General features: G+C 39.5%; 1 protein-coding gene across 7 annotated transcripts in view; it reads left to right on the top strand.

Moving 5' to 3' along the window:
- Window positions 1-20628, top strand: part of LOC310939786 (unconventional myosin-XVIIIa-like) — an 83825-nt gene extending 63197 nt beyond the window's left edge. For 5 of the 7 annotated variants that reach the window (XM_083904626.1, XM_083904629.1, XM_083904627.1 and 2 more), the window contains 7 exons: window positions 1332-1469; window positions 2800-2985; window positions 3077-3216; window positions 4477-4521; window positions 12879-13001; window positions 14172-15581; window positions 18361-20628. In XM_083904626.1, coding sequence (XP_083760752.1) covers window positions 1332-1469; window positions 2800-2985; window positions 3077-3216; window positions 4477-4521; window positions 12879-13001; window positions 14172-15579 — 2040 coding nt within the window. In that variant the 3' untranslated portion in view covers window positions 15580-15581; window positions 18361-20628. Of the gene's footprint in view, window positions 1-1331; window positions 1470-2799; window positions 2986-3076; window positions 3217-4476; window positions 4522-12878; window positions 13002-14050; window positions 14090-14171; window positions 15582-15722; window positions 15780-18360 lie in introns of those variants that run through there. The other 2 variants (XR_014593057.1, XM_083904630.1) reach the window with 2 other exon arrangements.
- The last annotated feature ends 430 nt before the right edge of the window (window positions 20629-21058 follow it).

Here is a 21058-nt window from a genome sequence, read left to right as displayed (position 1 = left end):
TTGTTCAGAGGACACCATCTAACAATAACGGGTGTCAAATATTAATGTGTGCCTTGTCTTTTGATGCGTTTGTGTGCAGAATTTCAGCAAAAACTTGGTTATTATATTGCATACTCTAGTACATTTCAGTTATAATGTACACACTTAGCCTAGACCTTTGTTTTGTTTTTTATCCTAGTGCTGTATTATAGTTTAAAATGTTATATCTAGGCATATCTATCTTTTCTCATACAACGTTTTGTTTTGGGGTTTTCTTGCAAACTACGAAGATGTGAACAACACATCCGTCCTCATGCATTTACTGATATTCTGCTCCCTTAAAGAAGAGCTAAACAGCACACACTTTACAGAATGCTTACCGGAGCATTTATGTGAATGCAGGTTTTTAGGACAATATAATATTTTAAATCGGGACGCATGCTATTATCAGTATCAGCTGATAATACGACTAATACTTTTAATTTAGGGCTGCAGCAATTGTTGAAAAATATATTGGTTATCAGACCAAGCACAATCAGTCCAATTTTAAGTATTTCTTTTTGAAATTTCTGATTCAGTGATTTTGAAGAGATTCTGACCAACACAGATACTGAGTTATCTATCTGCTCATTCCTAGTATTCCTCATATCTATACCCTGGTTTTCTCGTATAAAGTGTCTACTAGTCCATATCATTTTTGGCTTCACTAGAGACTCACAGCAAGCTGTGAGGCATTGTTAAATTCTGCCAAGGAAGGTAGCGATAGCCATCTAAAGTGTCTGACCTTGAAGTGGTTATCTTATGAGCAGTAGGGAGGGAAATCTGCCGTCTGTAGAAATATCAAAGGAGAGCTCCAAATCCTCCTTGTCTTAGATGCAAACTCCCTCATTAGGTGCCACGTTGCCTTATGGGCTAGTGTTATTGGGACGTATCTTTCCTCTATTTTATCAGTCATGAGAAAACGGTTCAGATGGAACAGGGAACGTGCTTTGCATGAAGCTCAGCCCTGCGACGTTACTGCGTCCCAATGCTGCTGAGCCCCGACCACAAGCTCCTCTTCTGACCGACTGTGGTAAAACTGTGAGCTTATCTCGAGCTCATTATTCAGACTGGGCGCACAGCATTTCCATTTACTGAGATTTAATGAATTTACACATGAAGGGTGAAAAGGTGGACGCTAATTTTGTTTTAAGGCACACATAACATCAGCATAAAAGTCTTTCACATTACCCACTTAAGAAGAGGGGGAAGAAGAAGAGGTCGAGGAGGATGTGTGCAGGAACTGCTGCTCCTTAGGGAGTGATTGTGTTTGTTTATATGCATGTGTGTGTGTGTGTGTGTCCTTCCTCCAGCTTCATTCACTGCAGAGTCAGCTAGAGTTCCAGGAACAGTCCATGGTGGAAAAGTCTCTTGTGAGCCGTCAGGAGGCCAAGATCCGTGAGCTGGAGACAAAGCTGGAGTATGAGAGGACACAGATCAAACGCTTGGAGGTGAGAGGATTTTTAAAGACACACTTTGTCAACCTATGAATGCAGATACAATCCTTAATATTCCACTGATCAATAGAGGGAGATAATATAAAGTGAGGGTACAGCATGGCATCTGTTGCATAGTTTTATATTGTTGAGGTACTAATTAAGAAACACATCCATCGGCCACAATAAATACTTTGATCAATGGCAATGCCATTAAATGCACAACACTGAACATAACTTGGAGGTTAACTATAGTTAAAGGTGCATTATGTAATAAATCTAAAGCAAGTGGCCATAAAATCCTCCTTATGTCACAGACTGAGGAATAATGTTCATGTAACAAACTGAACTCACCAACAACAACAGTACAGCCAAAATATTTTCATTAAAAAAAATATTTTGCAGACTGCAAATCATGTTTATGTTTTGAAATCATGTTTTGGCATGTGGCGCCACCTACCGCCGTCTACCAATCATTGCAGTCAGTAGAGTCTCAGCTGCCGAGCAACCACAGGTTGCCAGTTACGGTATTTTGAATTTGAATGTAGTAACCGTTTTTGGCCACATTCTTACATATGGCACCTTTAAATCATAAATCACCTCACGAGACGAAGACAGATGCACATTTTACTTAAGGAAAAAATAAAAAATCTTTGTTCATCCAACACTGAATAAGAAGGGAGAGCTTTCTTGGGTCAGGGGCTTAAACTTGATCACTGCTTCAGTGTGGATCATTAGGACCATACTGAAGAAAAAATAAGAGCTTTTGAAAATTAAGTTTTAATATTATGAAAATAAAGTCATAATAGTACAAGAAAAAAGACATGAGATTACCTTTCTCATTTTTTTAGTGAGAAAGGTAATCTTTTTTTACCTCCATCCACTTGATGTGACGGCAAATTCCTCCTATGATGCTATTAATTGCAATGCCACATTTTCAGTTTGTCTATTTCATAAGAATCAATTTGCAATAAAGTTTCCACTCCTTCTAATTATCAATCTAATTGTATCTTGTAACAGCACACAGCGTTAGCCTTGCAGTCGACCACTTCCAGCCATTTCCTCCTCCACAAGTCTCTGTGATTCTTTCTTCAGAAGAGACTCGGTTTCTTACACAATCTTTTCAAAGCCCTGACACTGATGCTATTGTGGTGCTGATGTGCCAAAAGATTCATTACTTCTATGAAGCCCAAACCAAAGTATAACTTGATGATCCACGTTCATCAACTTGTCACAAATTACAATTATGATTTTATTACTTATAACTATTCACTTTAAAAGCTTCTTGTTTTTCTTTAGTACGGCCCAAATGTGTTATGACGAGCTGTTCTCTTCTCTTGTTCAGAGTCTGGCAGGTCGCCTAAAGGAGAATCTGGAGAAGTTGATGGAGGAGAGAAACCAGCACGTTGCTGCAGAAAACAGGGAGAAGGAGCAGAATAAACGGATGCAGAGGCAGATCAGGGACCAGAAAGAAGAAATGGCAGAGCTGTCTAAGAAGGAGGGCGAGGCGAGCCGCAAGAAGCACGAGCTGGTAAGTGCCCTTCGTGCTGGGAGACTGGAAGTGACTCAGGCTTGCACCACAGGAGGTAACCAGCACTTCTGTGCTCTGATCCATTTACCAGGAGATGGACATCGAGAGCTTGGAGGCGGCAAATCAGAGCTTACAAGTGGACCTTAAGCTGGCATTCAAGAGGATAGGTGACCTGCAGGCTGCTATCGAGGATGAGATGGAGAGCGATGACAATGATGACTTAATCAACAGGTACCTCACTGCTCTAAAGTTGGATGGATGGATAGCGAGAAAGATAATACTTCATCATGTGGTTTTCTTAATTTTCTCAACAAAACAACAAAAGGAGTGATTTCCATCCTGGACTTGTTCTATTAAGTTGTCTTGCTTGGTAGAGTTAACTAGTCAGAGAATGATCATGAATGTTGTTAAGAAGAACAGCTGGTGTATCAGACGAGGGCATAAAGGATAGGTCAAGATGGAAGCAGATGATCCGCTGTGGCGCCCCCTAAAGGGGGACGCTGAAAGAAGAAGCAGAGGCTTGGTAGAGTTCACCTGTAAAACCAGTTACAGGTTTGTCATCTCACCTCAAGATTTTAATGGTGCCTTCACACAAGACGAAAAGCAAATTCCACATTGCAGTACAAATATTCAAGTTCCTGGATGATAAGTGGATCATATTTTAACTCCCCTCTTATTGGCTTGGGTTATAATAATTCAACTGAAGTGACCGAAGGGAACGACTCAAAATTCAAACCTTTACTTGCATATGCTTCAAATGATGTACAGTATGCACTTTTCCAAGAGAAAACGTGATGATCATAACTCCCAAGTATTTATAAAATTATTATTTTTTTAAGTGTAGAAAATAAATGACACCAGTAATGTATGTTTGGAACATCAGGGAGATGACGTACTGAAGTGAAAGCATGTTTTCTTCATAAGTTACAAGAAAGTTACCAAATGGGAACAGCTTGTTTGTCAGTAGTCTGTCAATCCCAGCTCACATCTCCTCATTCTTTTTCACTTCCCCCACATCTTCCAACATCTATTTCTCTCTCACCTCTTTTGTACTGAGTGAGGCTTTCTACATCGTCTGTTCCCCAGATACCTCTCACACGGTTTAATTTAGCTCCCTTCTTCTGATCTCTTGTCTCAGAGCTGGTTTTTCTCCGTTTGGTTTCCCCTTCCCTCTTTGCAGCGAGGTTGAGGGTTAGACTCGCTCTGAGCACACTGAGGTAAACACTGTCTGCAGTAAAACAGATCTTTGAAAGGAAGACATTACATACACTGTCTGTGTTTGTGAAGGAGGCCAGCAACAGCAGGAGTTGATTTGTCAAGTCACTGATTTGCGAAGGATAGTTATTTTTCCCCGTGTGTGAACATGGAAGTGTAAAACCATTCATCTGTTTGTTATCTTATTTTTGTACTATTTCTTTACTCTGTTGTTTGTGTATCTCACTTTCTCTGTTTTTTCTCCCTGTTCTCCTTTTTTTTCACACTTATGGACAGTTTGCAAGACACGGTGACAAAATATCAGAAAAGAAGAAACAAAACGTGAGAACGGAAAAATGCATCCTTTGTTTTGTTTTGTTTTGTTTCCTCACTCATTTTCAACCACAGGGGAGAATAACGCAGTATTCCTCATCCTTTCAGTGTGTGTTGTTCACAGTAACACAGTGAGGAGAAGTTATTTTAAAGAGAATGGAAATTTCATGTCTGTGGTAAACATATGTGATAACAAAGATTTTTTTTTTGGGAAGTATCTCGACACCATCAACCTTACTGGAGATTTTAAGTGCTTATCTTTCATCTGACAGAGCCACAAAAATGTGATGGCACATAGGATATTTTGTATATTGTTGGAGGAAAAATTAAAACACTAATATTTTTAAATCAAAAAGAAAAACAACTCTCCTCTTACTGTGACATACCTGTGGAACAGTAATACTGCATTATTGTCTCTATGAATCTAATTAAACCACATCCTCTGTTTTTATTTGCAGCATGATCATCAAATGACCGATAATCCCACTCACTGAGAAAATTAATCACAAACATGTATATTTCTAGTCTCATCTTGTCTTCCATGGGCTTTCATCTTTAGTGTTACCCCCATTTATATATATATATATATATATATATATACATACATACATATATATATATATATATATATATACATACATACATATATATATATATATATATATACATACATACATATATATATATATATATATATATATATATATATATATATATATAAATACATAAGGACATTTGATCCAAAGAAAGGGTTGTCTTTCAACTCGAAGGTTGTGGGTTTTATTCCCAGCTCCGCTAGTCTCCATGCCAATTTGTATGAATGGTTATGAAAGATGAGTGATAGAAAATGTGCTGCACACAGATGCACTGTACGGAAGCGTGAGTGAATGGATGAATCGCAAAGCATGTGTAAAGCATGCAGCTGTGAGTGGTCATCAGGACTAGTTAAGTGCTACATACGGTAAATACAAACCATTTATCATTTCAAAAGGGATTGATTTTCTTTTTGCCTTATGTATAGGGCATTGTAGAGAATAAGGATGTTATAATTGAAAACAGATGAGGGCCATTTAGTGCAGGTGTTCTTTAAAAAAAAAAAAAAAAAATACATTACATGCTTTTAAGCATAGACATGTAATATAAAAGCAGAAAAGACACAAATATGGTACATAATAAATAAATATAGAATCACTAAAACACTCCAGTGAGGAAACGGTCAAATAAAGCACATATTCACACATATTCACATTTTCTCAGAGGATCATCTTGAACATCAAGTATTTGGTTTTGAATTGATCTGCTGTTGCACCTGTGGCGCAAAGCGAGCATGCTTTTACATAATGCTCTGGAAGGCCTTATCTGTCACTGTGTGAGCGATGCTTATGACTATGAAATGTGATTATATGTGAATGGCTGAACAGTCAGGTGGTGGGGGGGTGTAAAACAATGACAGCACAATGCACGACTAACATGTTTTTCTTCACTCAAAAACTCAGCTGCTGTTTTACATGCATGCACATGATGCACTAATCCAATCACATCCATAGTGTTGTGAAAAATGTTACCTTAAAGTGAGCATCGACTGGGATCGTCTGTGAAATGTGTAAATCATTGACTGTGACTGTTAAAGGATGTGCTCATCTAAAGGAAACCTACCAGGAAAATGTGTATAATAGTGGGGTAGCTGTTGTGCCAACACAAACAGGGACAAGCAAACAGGAAAGTTCCTGGATCCCAAAAGATCCTGAGAGACAACAGAGCTAGATCACTGCCATAAATGGATTCAAAGCGGGTACATAATAGGGAGTGATTGGGCAACAGAATTTTACAATGTCTTGGTGTACTCCAGAGTAGGATGAGGGTATTTTAGTACTGTGATATATTCAGTCCGTCAGGTTCAGTGATTTTTAGTTAATTTTTCATGGATTTCCAGTCCACAGTGAACTCTGATTGGTTGAAAATGATGCTAGCTGGAGCTCTTTATGTTACAGTTGCTCAGTGGTACCCCAGCCCTTGACCTGGCAGGCATTTGAACCTGCAACCCTCCGGTTACAAGTCAAATTCCCTTTCTACTTGACTTGAAGTGGGTTGACACATTTTTTATTGTGAAATAATTTTAACTTTCATAAGAGATATTTCTTTAGTTTGTTGCACATAATTATAGACTTAAGTTCCTACTCTAACATCCAGTTGTTTTCTTAAAGCTCACATAGAGTGGTCCTATCGCACATATATGTGAGTTATGGAGGTCTACTTACATACATTAACATGTTTTTATGGAAAAAAAACTCCTAATTGCTGGAAACGAGCTGATAGAAATTTCTCCTCACTGAAGCTCTCGTCAGCCCAGGTGTTTCAGACTGAAATCTCACCCCCAGAAGACAGACTGTGTTGTAATTGGCCAAAACCTGGAAGTGACGTGATCAGCACACCAGCTCTCAGAAGCGCAGCCCTCTGGAATGGTGGAAGCGCTGCTACTCATTATCAAAACATTGTTTTAACAATGTTTAAAAATAGTTTCGTCACGACTCCCCGCCGCAGTCCCTTTTATGACTTTGACCCAGAGTCAGACCCAGAGTCAGAAGACACTGTCGCAAGTGAAACACCTCCACAACGGACGTTCTTCTTCTTCTGTGGTTCAATGTACGCAACCAGATGTGCCCGGACTAGTGCCCGGAGCAGGACGATCTGCTGTTCAGGAGAACTGCTGTTTACGTAACGAGAATGGCTTTTTTCAGAAATCTCGCTGAGCCCGAGATTACAATACAACACAGCGTTCTCAGCAGCTGTTTGTTTCGGAACTTCAGGTCTTCATTAATGAGATAATGGCGCAGATTCACACCAAAAAAATAGCTGGAACTTCCAGTCTAGGTCCGCTTTAAAGACCCTTGGTGTCACACAATTTATTGTTCCGTATGTGCATGTGGTATGTTGTGATCCATGTGGCTTCAGTGAACCTGGGTGTGTCACAGCTCTGCTTTTCTTCTTGTGAACACCAAGTTGGCTTAATTGCATTCCTCCCTCCGTTGATATCATTATCAGCATGGATGAGCAACAATGAAGGAGTTCTAAACACAAAGTGCATTTTCCAGATGATTTGCGTTATTAATCTGTATCTGTGTACTCAGTGTTTCAAAACAGAGGTTACGATGGCGTTATATCTTGTTTTGTTTTAGAAAAGAAAAAGAAAGAAACGGGAGTGATTAGACACATTAGTTTAAAGTTTCACTTTATGAGATATTTTCGCGTTATTAAGACATACAACCATATCACATTGCAACAAAAAACTAAACTATCTTATTATAACCTGAACATTTTCAAGTTTCAAGTTATCATTTATTATTATTGTAACATAAAACATTATACATTTTTATATAGATAATTCAAAAATAAAAATGTATTAATTATAAGACAACGTTCTTGTTTATGTTCGGCACTAGTCACTGTGTGTCTAGTGCAGAACATAAACTGGACTTTTTTTGCCAGTATATCTGTCATGAAAATATGTTTTCCTTACAAGTGCTAAACTGCTGAAAACACAAGCCACACATACGTTGATTCTGAGTTTAAGTATTTGTGACAAAGATTTACAACCAGCTCAGACCGATTGTCAGAAGCGATTAACGTTCACCGCTAAATTCTGGGGGCTTGTTTGTATCTGTGAGCCTCAGGACCGGTTAGCTCGTTGTGTGGAGGCCAAGGACAAATCGTTTGTGACACCATTTGCACAGCGCTCAATTGCGAGCCACCTTTTATTTCATGTTCGTGTGGGTGATGATTTGTGCTTGAGCTGGCTCCAGCGTTCTGTTTTGTAATAGACCATGTTAAAAAGTCAAAGCATCACAGAGCTGGCAAATGGACAGCGAGTGTAATTAACTCCCCTGTACTAATGAACCGATTGTTGTTTTTTTCTGTGGTGAATTTTTATCAGATGCACAGTATTTAATGTGCTGAAAACAGGGCAACTGCTACTAGTAAAATGGAAAGGCATTAACACATTATATAATAATGTGCGAACTTATATTATTTCAACATGAAGTAATTCATTTTATGGTAGTGAACACACACAAATCGGACACATGGGGAATTGGTTACAAGCCCAATTTCTTTCCTCTTGGCCATGGGCTGTCCAGTGAAACTTGTGTTTAAACGAGGAAACAGTGTGTGGAGATTAGATAAATTGAGGAAATATCTAAACATTGTGATTTGAGTCTCTTTCATACGGATATCCATGTTTTCGGCCAGATCACAACCAGAGGCGGCTCAGTACAGAGAACAGAGACAATGCCAGACATGAACTGCAGGGCGTCATCTCTGATTCTGACGAGCAATTTGCCAGGGTTGATACATAGTACAGTACATAGTTTATCTGTCTTATCATCTCCTTTCCCAGAGAATTTAGGTACAACAGGCCTCCTGTATGAAAGTAAGCATGAGTCTTTAACTCACACTGGGACGTGAATTTACAAGTATGTAAACTGATAGAGATGATTAGAATTGCCAAGGGCAATCTACCTCCGCTAGACCACCTTATCTCATTACATTGTCAAATTGGAATGCATGATATTAGCACAATATTGGTAAAGGCTGATATTGGCTTTAAAATATAATATCAAATATCGGCAAACACGCCAAGATCCCCGATATGACTAATAACACAGTATGCTAAATTAGCTGCTACCTCCTTAACTATTTTTATTTTTAATTGTATTGCAAAATCAATACAATGTATATCTCTGAGTAGGCTAAAATGATGCTAATTTCACTACAGAAGAGACTAAATGATCTCTGCAGTTGGGTGCAGGAAACAAAAAAAGTATAGAGCTTTGGAAAAAAATTAAGAGACCAATTAAAATTTTTCATAAATCAGCATGACAGCTATTCCACTCCAGTATCTGTTGAACTATTCAATGAGTTTCTGATTAGGTGAATGGTTGATGAAGGACTCAAGCCCTGCATCAATGAGAAGCAAGGAAAATGTTTGCAAAAGACCATGAGAATTGGACAATAGAGGACTGGAGTAGGGTCATCTTTTCTGATGAGTCCAATTTTCAGCTTTGCCCAACACATGGTCATCTAATGGTTAGATAGACCAGGAGAGGCCTTATGGAGGATTGATGATCTGGGTGCTTCAGCAAGGCTGGAATTAGGCAGTTTCGTCTTTGTGGACGCATGAATCAAGCCACGTATAAGGTTATCCTGGAAGAAAACTTTTTTCCTTCTGAGCTGAAAATGTTCCTCAACTCTGAGGGATGTTTTTTTCTCAGCAGGACAATGCTCCATGATCACCAGATCAAGACCCTGTCATATCCAGTCCAATCTCCAGACCTGAACCCCACTGAAAACCTCTGGAATGTGATGAAAAGGATGATGGATGGTTACACGCCATTAAACAGAGCTGAGCTGCTTGAATTTTTGTGCCAGGAGTGGCATAAAGTCACCCAGCAGCAATGTGAAAGGCTGCTGGAGAGCATGGCAATATGCATGCTGTGATAACAAAAAAAAATCAGGCTTATTCCACCAAATATTGATTTATGAACTCTTCCTAAGTCAAAAGCTGTCCAGCTGTCAGTCCCAATCATATGTTCCAAAATGTACATATTATTCTATTGAAGAAGAACTTAAGGTTCCCATAGAACGGAAGTACCAATTAATTATTTTTTTTGGTGTGTATCTGTGCCATTACCTTGTTTAAGAAGCCCTGAAGGTTTGAAACAAACAGTTCAGCCACTGCTGAGAACACTGTGTTGTATTGTAATCTTGGGCTCAGTGAGATCTCTGAAAAAACCTGTTCCGGTTAGGTAAACAGCATTTCTCCTGAACAGCAGATCCTCCTGCTCCAGGCACTAGTCCGGCCACATCCCATTGGGTACATTGAACCGCAGAAGAAGAAGAATGTCAGTTGTGGAGGTGTTTCACGAGCGACAGGGTCTTCTGACTCTGGGTCTGACTCCTGATCAAAGGCGTTAAAGGGACTGTGGCAGGGAGTCGTGACGAAGCTATTTTTAAACATTGTTGATAATGAGTAGCAGTGCATCCACCGTTTCAGAAGGGGGAGCTGTGCTTCTGAGAGCTGGTGTGCTGAATATGTCACTTCCAGGTATCGGCCAATCACAAGAAAGTTGGGAAGGCTCAACGCTGGCTGGCCAATCACAACACAGTCTGTCTTCTGGGTGTGAGAGCTGACGAGAGCTTCAGTGAGGAGAGATTTCTATCGGCTCATTTACAGCAACTACGAGGTTGTTTTTTTGTTTTTGAAACAACTAGGAGGTTTTGGACCACAAAAACAAGCTAATGTATGTAAGTAGACCTCCATAACTAACGTATATGTAAGATAGGACCACTCTATGTTAGCTTTAAACTAGCTAACTCCTTTGCTGACTTGTATTTGCAACCAGTGGTCTCGACCCCTGGTGGCTAGTCAATAAATCTTCACTTCCTGATTGACATCACAAATGAAACCAGAACACTGCATACGTACTATGGTTAACAGAACAGTTCTTGTTATAATGTAATACGTTACACGTTATTTTGTGATACTAATTAATAAAAAAAATTCACTTCTGTAATTAAGAGAGGTGTAAAATTACCACATAATGTACTGTATAATGGATGCAGAAGTCACAGTTTTTTCCCTCATGAAACTCCACTTAAACTCTAAGATTAATATGTTTTTGTTGAAAATAAATATATCAGGTCATGTATTCTCTCTGGGATTATCATTAGTCTCACCTTCCCCTAAGAAAAACTTGGCTGTGAAGTTGATGGAGGGAAAGAGTGGAAAGCTCTTAGAAAGCTTGAACATTGCTTAGTCTGAGAATCTGAGCTTTGTTTTCGTCTGTGCTGACTTGCTCATAATGCACATAGACCAGAAGCAGCACCACCTTTATTGTGTGAGGGGAACAAAAAAAGCTTTTAGGCAGATCACCCCCTCACCCCCCCTAGAAAAAAAAATGAAATAGAAGAGAGGACACGGTGTTCTCTGAGGAAACATGACATAAAAAGTGACACAAAGCTTTTGGTGGGAAAATAAATGGTGCACTGCTCACTGGGAGACCTGCATAGATGGATATGTGGAATGTGAACAAATGATAGAGCTCAGCAGTCTGTCTGTCATCTCACACCTCCTCTGTCTTTGCTGCTTTTGTGCATTCCGTGTCACGTTCCAAGGTTTAGATGGATAAGCTGGTGCGAGAAGCAGGAGCTGTTACACCTGCGTCACCGTTTTTTTTTTTTTCTTTTTAATGATAGCCGGCTCCCTGTAGATGAAATATACATCGACAGCGTTGTGATATAGGCAAATATTCAGATAGATGGAGCACATTGTCCAATAAAGATACTGAACCTAACAGCGGAGATGAAACCAAGTCTGCTCTAAATCAAAACAAATTGAAATATTTGCTCACTCTCAACAATATCTTCATATACGTTTGTCTTGTTCTCTATCAAAAAACTATACTGGAGATGATGTAATTTTCTCTGAAAGAGATTACCATAGCAGCACATTAAATGTAGGCTATGTCGTGAATATGTGATACTTTGGATGCAAGCAGCACGTGTGCTTTCAAAATCCCAGACATTAAAGTCGGTTTAAAAGTAATGGAAAGTCATCTATATTTAAAGGTGTGAGATGAGAGTAATTGTTGAGCAGCTCCCAAAAAACGTGCAACTTAATCACATAAGTAATAGATCACATAAGTCACAAATGGCAGTATCGACCGTTGCCCCATTTCCTGTCACATTAAGCTTCCAGGAAACAGTGGGCATAATGCAGGAAATGCAGTGTCGATTTAGAAACAAATAAATAAAGTGGCAAGCTCAAGCAGGTGGAATCAGTAGGACCTTTTTTTTTTTTTTTTTATTGTGATCCCCAGGTCTCTGTTTATTGATTGTTTTGTCAAGCATATAGTGCCACTGGGCTCCTGATGGCTCTTCTCCAATAACAATCACCAGGAGCAGGTGACACGCCACACAGATGCTCACAGCCAAGAACCAGCCAAACAAGTTAATTATGCCTCTAAGACCTTCATCTACCTTCTGGTTCTGAGTAGACAACACGCAACACATCTCATGTATCTGTGCCATTTAACACACGTCAGTGCAGTTCCCCACTCTTTTGATGATATCTTTGTTTTTTGCTTCTAATATTGAATTTTTTTCCATATTTCTTTTTTATGTTTTTAATGCATGTTGACCATTTATTACCTTTACTTTTTGACTTGTATCTTGTTTTGTCTTGTTCTATTGCATTTCCTATAGTCATCTAAAGCTGCGAGACTTAAGCTCTTGAATATGAAAATAATGACTTGTTACGATGAATATGGAGTTGCAGGTGATTCTCACAAACTGGATTTGTTTCTTCACAGTGGTGATGATACAGAGACGGATTCAGAGGTGGAGGACAGAGTGGACGGTGTCAAGTCTTGGCTCTCGAAGAACAAAGGCTCCACTAAGACCGTCGCAGATGAAGGAAGCCTGAAAAACACCAGGTTAGTGATTTTTGCTCCTTTTGTATCATAACAGATTACTGTGTGTATCCCTGTGGTGACATCGCCATGAAACGACCCACATTCCCTGACCTTAAAAAAACACAACAGAATTACTCAAGGTAGTTTGCAAAAGACAGATGAGTATTTTTTGTGATTAGGTGTCATCCCTCTCTCTGAGTACTATGTCCAATGACAGGAGGCGGTAATGGGGGAACGGCTGCTGCCAAATTTATTGAAGTGGCCCCTGGCCAGTTCTCACACCTGCTAAATGACGCTTCTGTTACAGTTTGATAGATTTTCACACTGGTTTTCTCACATCCTAAAGTTGATACTGTATACATCTGCAGTAGCCAGAGGAAGGCATGGGACAAAAAAATAATTCACAATAGTAATGCAATAAGGAAATAAGGCTTTAAGGAACTAAATGTGTATAACAAAATATACAAAGATGCCCCTTTTCTGCAAAACTTCATGTTCTCATGGTTTTCCAGGAAGTTTGCCAAGCTGTGCATCTCTATCTTAGAGGACCATGTGATATGTATCTCAATACACAGACTTCCCTTTGATTCATTAATGATACTTGTATTATGTTATGATTCACTTACTCACTGTGTACTGCTTTATCCTTCACATGAGGGTAGTGGGAAGCTGGAGCCAATCCTAGCTGACATAGGGCGAAAGGCAGAGTCCATCACAGGGCCAACACACAAAGACCAACAACCATTCACTCTCACATTCACACTTAGAGTCAATGTATAGAGTTCAATCAACCTCTGCATGTATTTGGACTGTGGGAGGAACAGGGAGAACATTCAAACCCCACCTAGAAAGGCTGTTGGTTGACCCGGGATTCAAATTGGTGACTTTCTTGCTGTGAGGCAACGGTGCTAGCCACTGTACCACCATGGCACCATGCAACAATTCACTTTAATTTAGTACAATTTGATTTGAGTTGATCATAAGATTTGATGTAGTACAATTGTGATAAAATCGTATATTGTCCAATCACAAGCCAGAGGCTCATTTGTTCCCTCTTGTTTGGTCCCAAGGAGTTATCGCACATGAGCTGTGGATGTTGCACAAAACAGGTTATTTTGAGTATTTTGTTGAATGTTTAATTTGGGTTTTGTTGATTGTGTCTGTTGTCAAATTTACTTCATAACCCTTCAGATATGCAGCAAATGCAGATACCAAGGAGGTGAAAGAAGGTAAGGAGAAGATGAGTGACACCAGCAAAGATGGGAAAGACATAGAGCAAATCAGATCAGTGTCTGTCATGAGTTCCCTGAGCTACAGGAAACGCTCCAACCTGAAAGACTCCATCGGGGGGACGGGCGATGAAAATTCCTTGTTTAGCACTCTCAAAGAGCAGCCTGACATGCCAGACCATGCCTCGCTTCGTAAAGCCAAATCAAAGTCTGGAGAGATCCAGGACGAACGGAAGAAGAGCCAGGCACAGGAAGACTTGGATGACAAAGGCTCTGTCATCTCCATGGCATATTCTGAGGCCACCAGCAGAGCCAGAAAGGGACTGGAGTCCCGCTGGACCTCCCGCAGCAGCCCTGAATTTGATAAGGAGTCCATGGTGTCATCTGTGGTTCCCAGCAGGATGTCCACCAGGAGGGGTATGTTGGACATGGAGGATGACAGTAAGTCGACGATCAGCAGCGTGAGCCGCTCCAGTCCCCGATCACTGCATCGTAGCACTTCTTGGAAAGACGAGAGACAAACCAGTTCACGCTTGTCCCTTGCCCGAAGCTGCGGCCTCAGCGAATTTGGCCTGCGTTTACGTGACAACGATGAGGATGATGCCCAGAGTGTAGCTTTCAGTGAAGGGGGAACTTCACCTTACAGTCCCCGCTCAGTGAGCCGCAGCTTTTCTACCCCGGCTCAACCGCGGTCCTCAGACGGCAACCCGACAGAATCATCTGACATTAAAACAGTCACACACCGCAACTACCTAGATCCTGACTTGGAGGCGGCTATCAATGAGGTGCTGAGCTTCAAACCCATTAAATTCAAGCGCAGCAAACTGAGTGATTCTAGTGGTGAAGAAGAGGATGAGAAGACGACAATGGGAAGTGAAGAACTTAAGAAGAAGGGGGAGGATGAGGGGCTTGGCTGCAGTTCATCCAGCCTGCTGCGCTCCTCATCAAGCTCTGCTCTGGACTACAGTAATCGGCCGTCCAGCAGCCTGAGCACCAGCAGCTCCCGCAGTCGCAGAGATAAAAAGAGTAGACACTCTCCATCAGACGACTCGTCAGATGATCATCACAGCAGGAAGAGCTCAAGGAAGAAGAAAAGCAAGAAGTCCAAGAGGAGATCTAACAAGAAGCCGAGTGAGTCTGAAGATTCCTCTTCCTCCTCTGAGTCGTCGTCCTCTTCCTCTTCCTCCTCCGACTCCACCATCTCCTACCGCAGCTCCAGCAGCATTAAACGAGCCCCAAAACACCCAGATGATGATGATGACGAGGAGCTCACAGGTCGCGCACAACCTAAGAAGAAAGAATCCAAGAAGAAGCAAAAGAAGATGGATAACTTGATGATGAAGTATATCTACAGGCCTGGCAGTGACTGACAGTAAGGGGGCATGGTGATGCAAAAAAAATAAATAAAATGACTAACAGATTGCTGTGTGTAATGTTTTTTATTTAGTTATTCTCACACTGTATATAATCCCTGTGATACACTAACACTCAACTTTTTTTTGACTGCCCAAAGAAGCAAACTACACACTGCAATACTGGACTCAGCCATTTCGTCAAGCTGTCGTTCTAGGTGCGCGTATGTTTTGGTTGTGTTTACCGACCTTGCCTTGAGTTGTACCCACAATGCCTGCATTGAAACTAACCATAAGTCGGCATATATCAAATAGCCACCAGATAAGGGAAAATAAGCTCAGTTTATAACATCAGTAAACATTTTCTTGAGGAGGTAATGATCTCAATCACTACTAGTTTTGCAAATTATGTTACAGGAAAATAAACAAATTTGTGTGGACACCCGTGTGTTTGACAGTTGGTATTGTCCAAGAGGAGCCTGGCTGCAAGAAAATCTCAACGTGGCTTCAAGTGCATATTCTTATTATATTATATTTGTATTATGGAATTACTAAGGCGCATTAATGTATCCAATTAAACTGTAAATATGTAAACAAAGACGTTAACTGTTGCAACACCCCTGCTTGTACTAGATTTAAGATGTCATTTTTTCAAATTTGTATTTTCGCAAATAAGATCATGCCATATTTCCCTTCCCTCTTGTCAACATTTATCTACATTTACACAATGATGACTTTATTTATTATACTGTAGTTTGCCTCTGGTGGCCATTGCTGACACCAACAGTTTTCTTCCATTTTGTTCCTCAATTCCTTCATAAACAACTGCTGATACCCCTCCTGTATAATCATGACTGCAATTACTTGACATCAGAAATGCGACGTAGTTGTAGAGCAGCGTTGCTTCTCTCATTCACTCTCCATTCTTTGTACAGATTGATTACATCTGTGCAAATGTGAGTGTCTCTGCTTGACGTTAAGTTGGAGGTGACTCACTTCCACACTTAAAAAAAAAACCCAGCAAAAAAAGATGTTGGCAGCGGGATAAAATGAAATTACACATTGTTTCCTAGATGTGTTAACTGAGAGGAGTCTAAAGAGAATTGCAAGACACTTTGCATCATAATTAACATTTCTAAAATTATCTCTCGGCTTCAAAAGCGATGTGTTTTCTGAGTCATTTTACTGACAGCTTCTCTTGCTCCTGTGTGGTTTGAAGAGAAAAAAGAAAGGCACGGCAGCTGCTTCATGTTTGTAATAGAGCAAGAATATGAGTCTCCACTTCAACACTGGCTCTTGGGTTCACTTGAAAATGTGCTGGTGAACATTTAGTGGACTTAATATTGCACTGGCTCTTAAGTGCTCATGTCTCATTCTCTCTGGAAATATGGCCACCAGCAGTGACACAAGGAGAAACAGACTTTAACAACTTCACACAATGCTCTCAAAAAATCTAAATAACCTGTTCACTGCTTTATCCGGCTGCCTTTTTGTAAGATTAATTGTGTGTTTTTGGCATTTTAGAGACACATAAGATGCTGCTCTACTGCTGCCATTCAGTGAGTGACTGTGTCTCAAGCTGGTTCCTAGCATATTGCAAGCTGGGGGTGCAAAGCACAGGTGCAACGCCCTTACCCACAGTCGCTATTTGACGTTCTGGGAGTGAGACTGTGTTGGTCTGTCATGCAAGTAAATTAAAGTTGGTATAGGTTTAGTGGTTGATACGACTGACTATTAAGGCAAAACTGATTTTTTTTTTTAGAATAAAGTCATAATATTATGAGAATAGAGTCCCAGTATTGTGAGAATAAAGTCGTAAAAATTAAGATCACAAATGATCAGCTGCAACCTGCGTCAAGATGGAAAAATGCAGAGCATTTTGTGAAGTTACATTTTGATTGGGGCTTCACAAATAAAGAAATACTTATTTTTTTGGCAGCACTGCATTATCTTCAGCTTCAGGACTTTGGAAAGATTGTGCAAGAAACTGAGTCTGTTTGAAAGAAAGAATTCCACAGACTTGGAGAAAATCATCTCTTGTGGACTGTGGGAGGAAATGGCTGGAAGTGGTTCAACTGCTGGTTACATCTGTGTTGTTTTGCTGTTTAATAATAATGATAATGATAATGCATTAGACAATCATAGAAAATAATCTCATAATATTACAGCTTTATTATTGTAATATTATGACTTTTTTAATATTAAGATTTTATTATTGTAATATTACAACTTTATTCTCATAATTCTCATACTCAGTTTTAATAATATTTAATTTTGGTCTGAGACTGGCAAGATTTAGCACCAAAGTGTTTGCTTGTTTTCAGAGTATGTAGAGCAGATGCAGAAAGAAAGAAAGAAAGAAAACACTTGTGTGCTGACTTCAGGTCTCTACTGCTTTAGCTAACAGTTTTATTATCACCTTTCCAGCCTATTAGTTGTTGAGCTTATCGGCACCAAATGCATCTCTTGCATTGTCTCAACTCTGACATCTACTTCACTAACTGCACGTTATTTACTAAATGTGGGTGAAACCTGGTTATGGATTTTTGTGATGTATTTACTAACCCATCCATTATCTACCGCTTTATCCTCGCAGGGGAGGATGTGCCTATCTCAGCTGACATAGGCCGATCGGCGGGGGGACACCCTGGACAGTTCGCCAGTCCGTCGTGATAACATGACTTAATATAAATTATGCATGTTATGTTTTGTTTGTTTTCCCATGTTGCCCTCTTTACAGCAAATATGTTGCTTGGTAAAACAATCTAATGTTGTGCCTGTGTGTGTTGACCCCTATAGTCCTCCTGTATGCCGGAGACACCTGAGCATTGGCAGATCTGATGAAGAGGAGGAAGCGCTCAGAGGCTCCAGTGGGCAGTTGCTAAAGCAGAGCGACAGCGAAGGTTTATCGGTAGAGAGCGCGGCGTAACCCGTGCAGGCGACCTTGTGCTTTTCATTGACACCAAACACAGACGAGGGACCAGCACCACTACAGGGCTGCCCGAGGATGGAAAAAATGTGGAGTATGGCCATTTTCAATCATATTTGACATACTATAGTGCCCCCTTTCACATTATAAAGTGGTTTGCTGTCATAGTCAGTGTGCTTCCATTTTTTTTTTCCTATTTAATAGAACGTATTGAGTAAACTGGTCAACACTGAGCAGTAAAGTCGAGCACTTTCTGAGGAAGTTCTTGCCGCTGCTGTATTTCTAAGAGCTTCTTTTCAGGCAAATTTAAGCACTTCTCTGCTCTCTCCTCTGATATCTCCGCCAAGAGGATTTAGATAAGCTTCACTCAGCTCAGGCTGGACTTCTCCATGAAGGTCTGACCCACTATTAAAGCAGTTCCTTATCGCTTCCCTGCTAATGTGGACTACTGTGGTGGGAGGAATTAACCCACTTTCAATTAATTATCGCGCTGTAAGTTTACATGTGGCATTTGTTCCATGTTGAGATACCCATCGTTTGAGTGAAGTGATGCTATAGGTCAAGATTTCTGACATGTAAGTAATAGCATTTCAGGAAATGCATTTCTACCACCGTGTTTGATGTTTTTGAATTTTTAATCCTATTTATATATTTGAATTTCTACATTCTATGGTGTAGTAAGCATATGTAGTTAACATTTTGTGGAGTCAAAGCCTTTACATAAACATATTTAAATGGATTTTCTTAAATGATTTTAAGAAAATGTACGTCATATTTCTGTATATTTTTATCTTTAGTGCATGATGGCCTGTGTTTGGTTTGACTCTTTTGAGGCTCAGTTATAAGTTTGGTTACTTCTGTCATACAGTATGTTTGTAAAAGTTAAACAGGAATGTATCCGTTTGCTGTTATAAAAGATTTGTTAAGCTTTTGGGATGTGGCAGATGCACTGATGCAGAAATGTATGGTGTGTTTTTGTGATGCATCAACATTGGATTTTTATTGTAAATGGGAAATTAAAGCTTCTTGAAACATTATATTAATAATTTTAACATAAAGTGCTCTGTAATGAATCCCATTTGGGACTGTTTAGATGAAATGCATTATTTTCGGTAGGTAGATGGATCAAGAGGATAGGTGACCTGCAGGCTGTTATCAAGGACAAGATGGAGAGTGCAATGATGACTTGATAGATAGATGTATAGATGTATAGATAGATAGATAGATAGATAGATAGATAGATAGATAGATAGATAGATAGATAGATAGATAGATAGATAGATAGATAGATAAGCATAAGGCTCTAGTCTGGTACATTGCTAACACATATGTACATTATACAGTATCATTCATGACACCATGTAGCCCATGTTTAGGAATACAAATTAAAATTAGTTAACATCGCATAAAATCAACAATACTGGAATATAGTAGTCTAAAGAAATTCCACAGTCTAAAAAAATGATACTAATAATAATATAACTATGCCATTAATGATCATGCTGTAGCTGAATAGCTTGCATCTCACCCTTTCCTTCCAAGTGTGTTGGAGAACCTATGTAGCCGTCAATTAACATCAAAACTTTATGGATAAACTTTAGTTTTAAAAACTGGTGACAGAATGGTGACACTGTTAAATATTGCTCCACAACAATCACGAGGCAGCCCTTGCAATAACACAATATCACATAAGTGACTTTTTATGAAGTCATTATGAATAAAATATTCTTTCACACCTGACTCCATGCTCTGGTTTATTTTAATCATTTAATCAACACTGCAAGAACCGCCTTTAAATTAAAAGCCAGTGCTGTTTTCAAGAATTCCATTTACTTTTCAGACCACTGGTGCTACTGTAAGTTGAAGGCTACACGCTTACTGTCCACACTCATATGAAACTTGCTGGGTATTTCTATATTTAGCTGAACAGAATGATAATTATATCTGTGTCGATTTGAATGAGGAGGCATATAAAATATAGTGTGCATGTGTAATCTGCTCATGTGCAAAGAAATGCTTTGGAGGTCTGGCTTCCCATTTGCATATCTTTCACAGAAGAGGCTAATCTGCATTTCATGTCTTGTTTTTCGCAGATTTTTTTTTTCCTTTTCTTCAGACATGAATATTAATGTGGAACATTGGGAACTTTGATGTTTTAGACAATACTTGTTAAATAAAAAAAAAACTTACAAGTGGAAGCAGCTGTCATTAGACTTCCAAAAAATTGCAAAGTACATATGTTTTGGAAAAATCTGTTTCCATTATTGATCAGATCAGTATTTGTAAAATAAGTCATAATAGAAATAAATGAATGGAAATGTAACTGAGGTATTATATGGCTTTGTTTGTGAAAACAGCTGGAGAAAAGGAGGTTAGAAAAGAGGCAGGGCAATTTCAGAAAAAACAAGCCATTGATGTTTTTGATTAATTTCAGCTCATCTACCCCAGAGAAGCTTCTCATCACAACCATCCAGTTTCCCTCAGGAGACTATAGAGGAAACAAACAATTTGCAGAAATGATTAATTCTGAGCTGGAAACCTAGACTGAAGGTTGTGCTCTCACACACT

This window comes from Microchirus variegatus (genome assembly GCF_963457635.1).
Source record: "Microchirus variegatus genome assembly, chromosome: 2".
Classification (NCBI taxonomy): domain Eukaryota; kingdom Metazoa; phylum Chordata; class Actinopteri; order Pleuronectiformes; family Soleidae; genus Microchirus; species Microchirus variegatus.
This window is presented reverse-complemented; position numbering and strand designations above follow the sequence as displayed.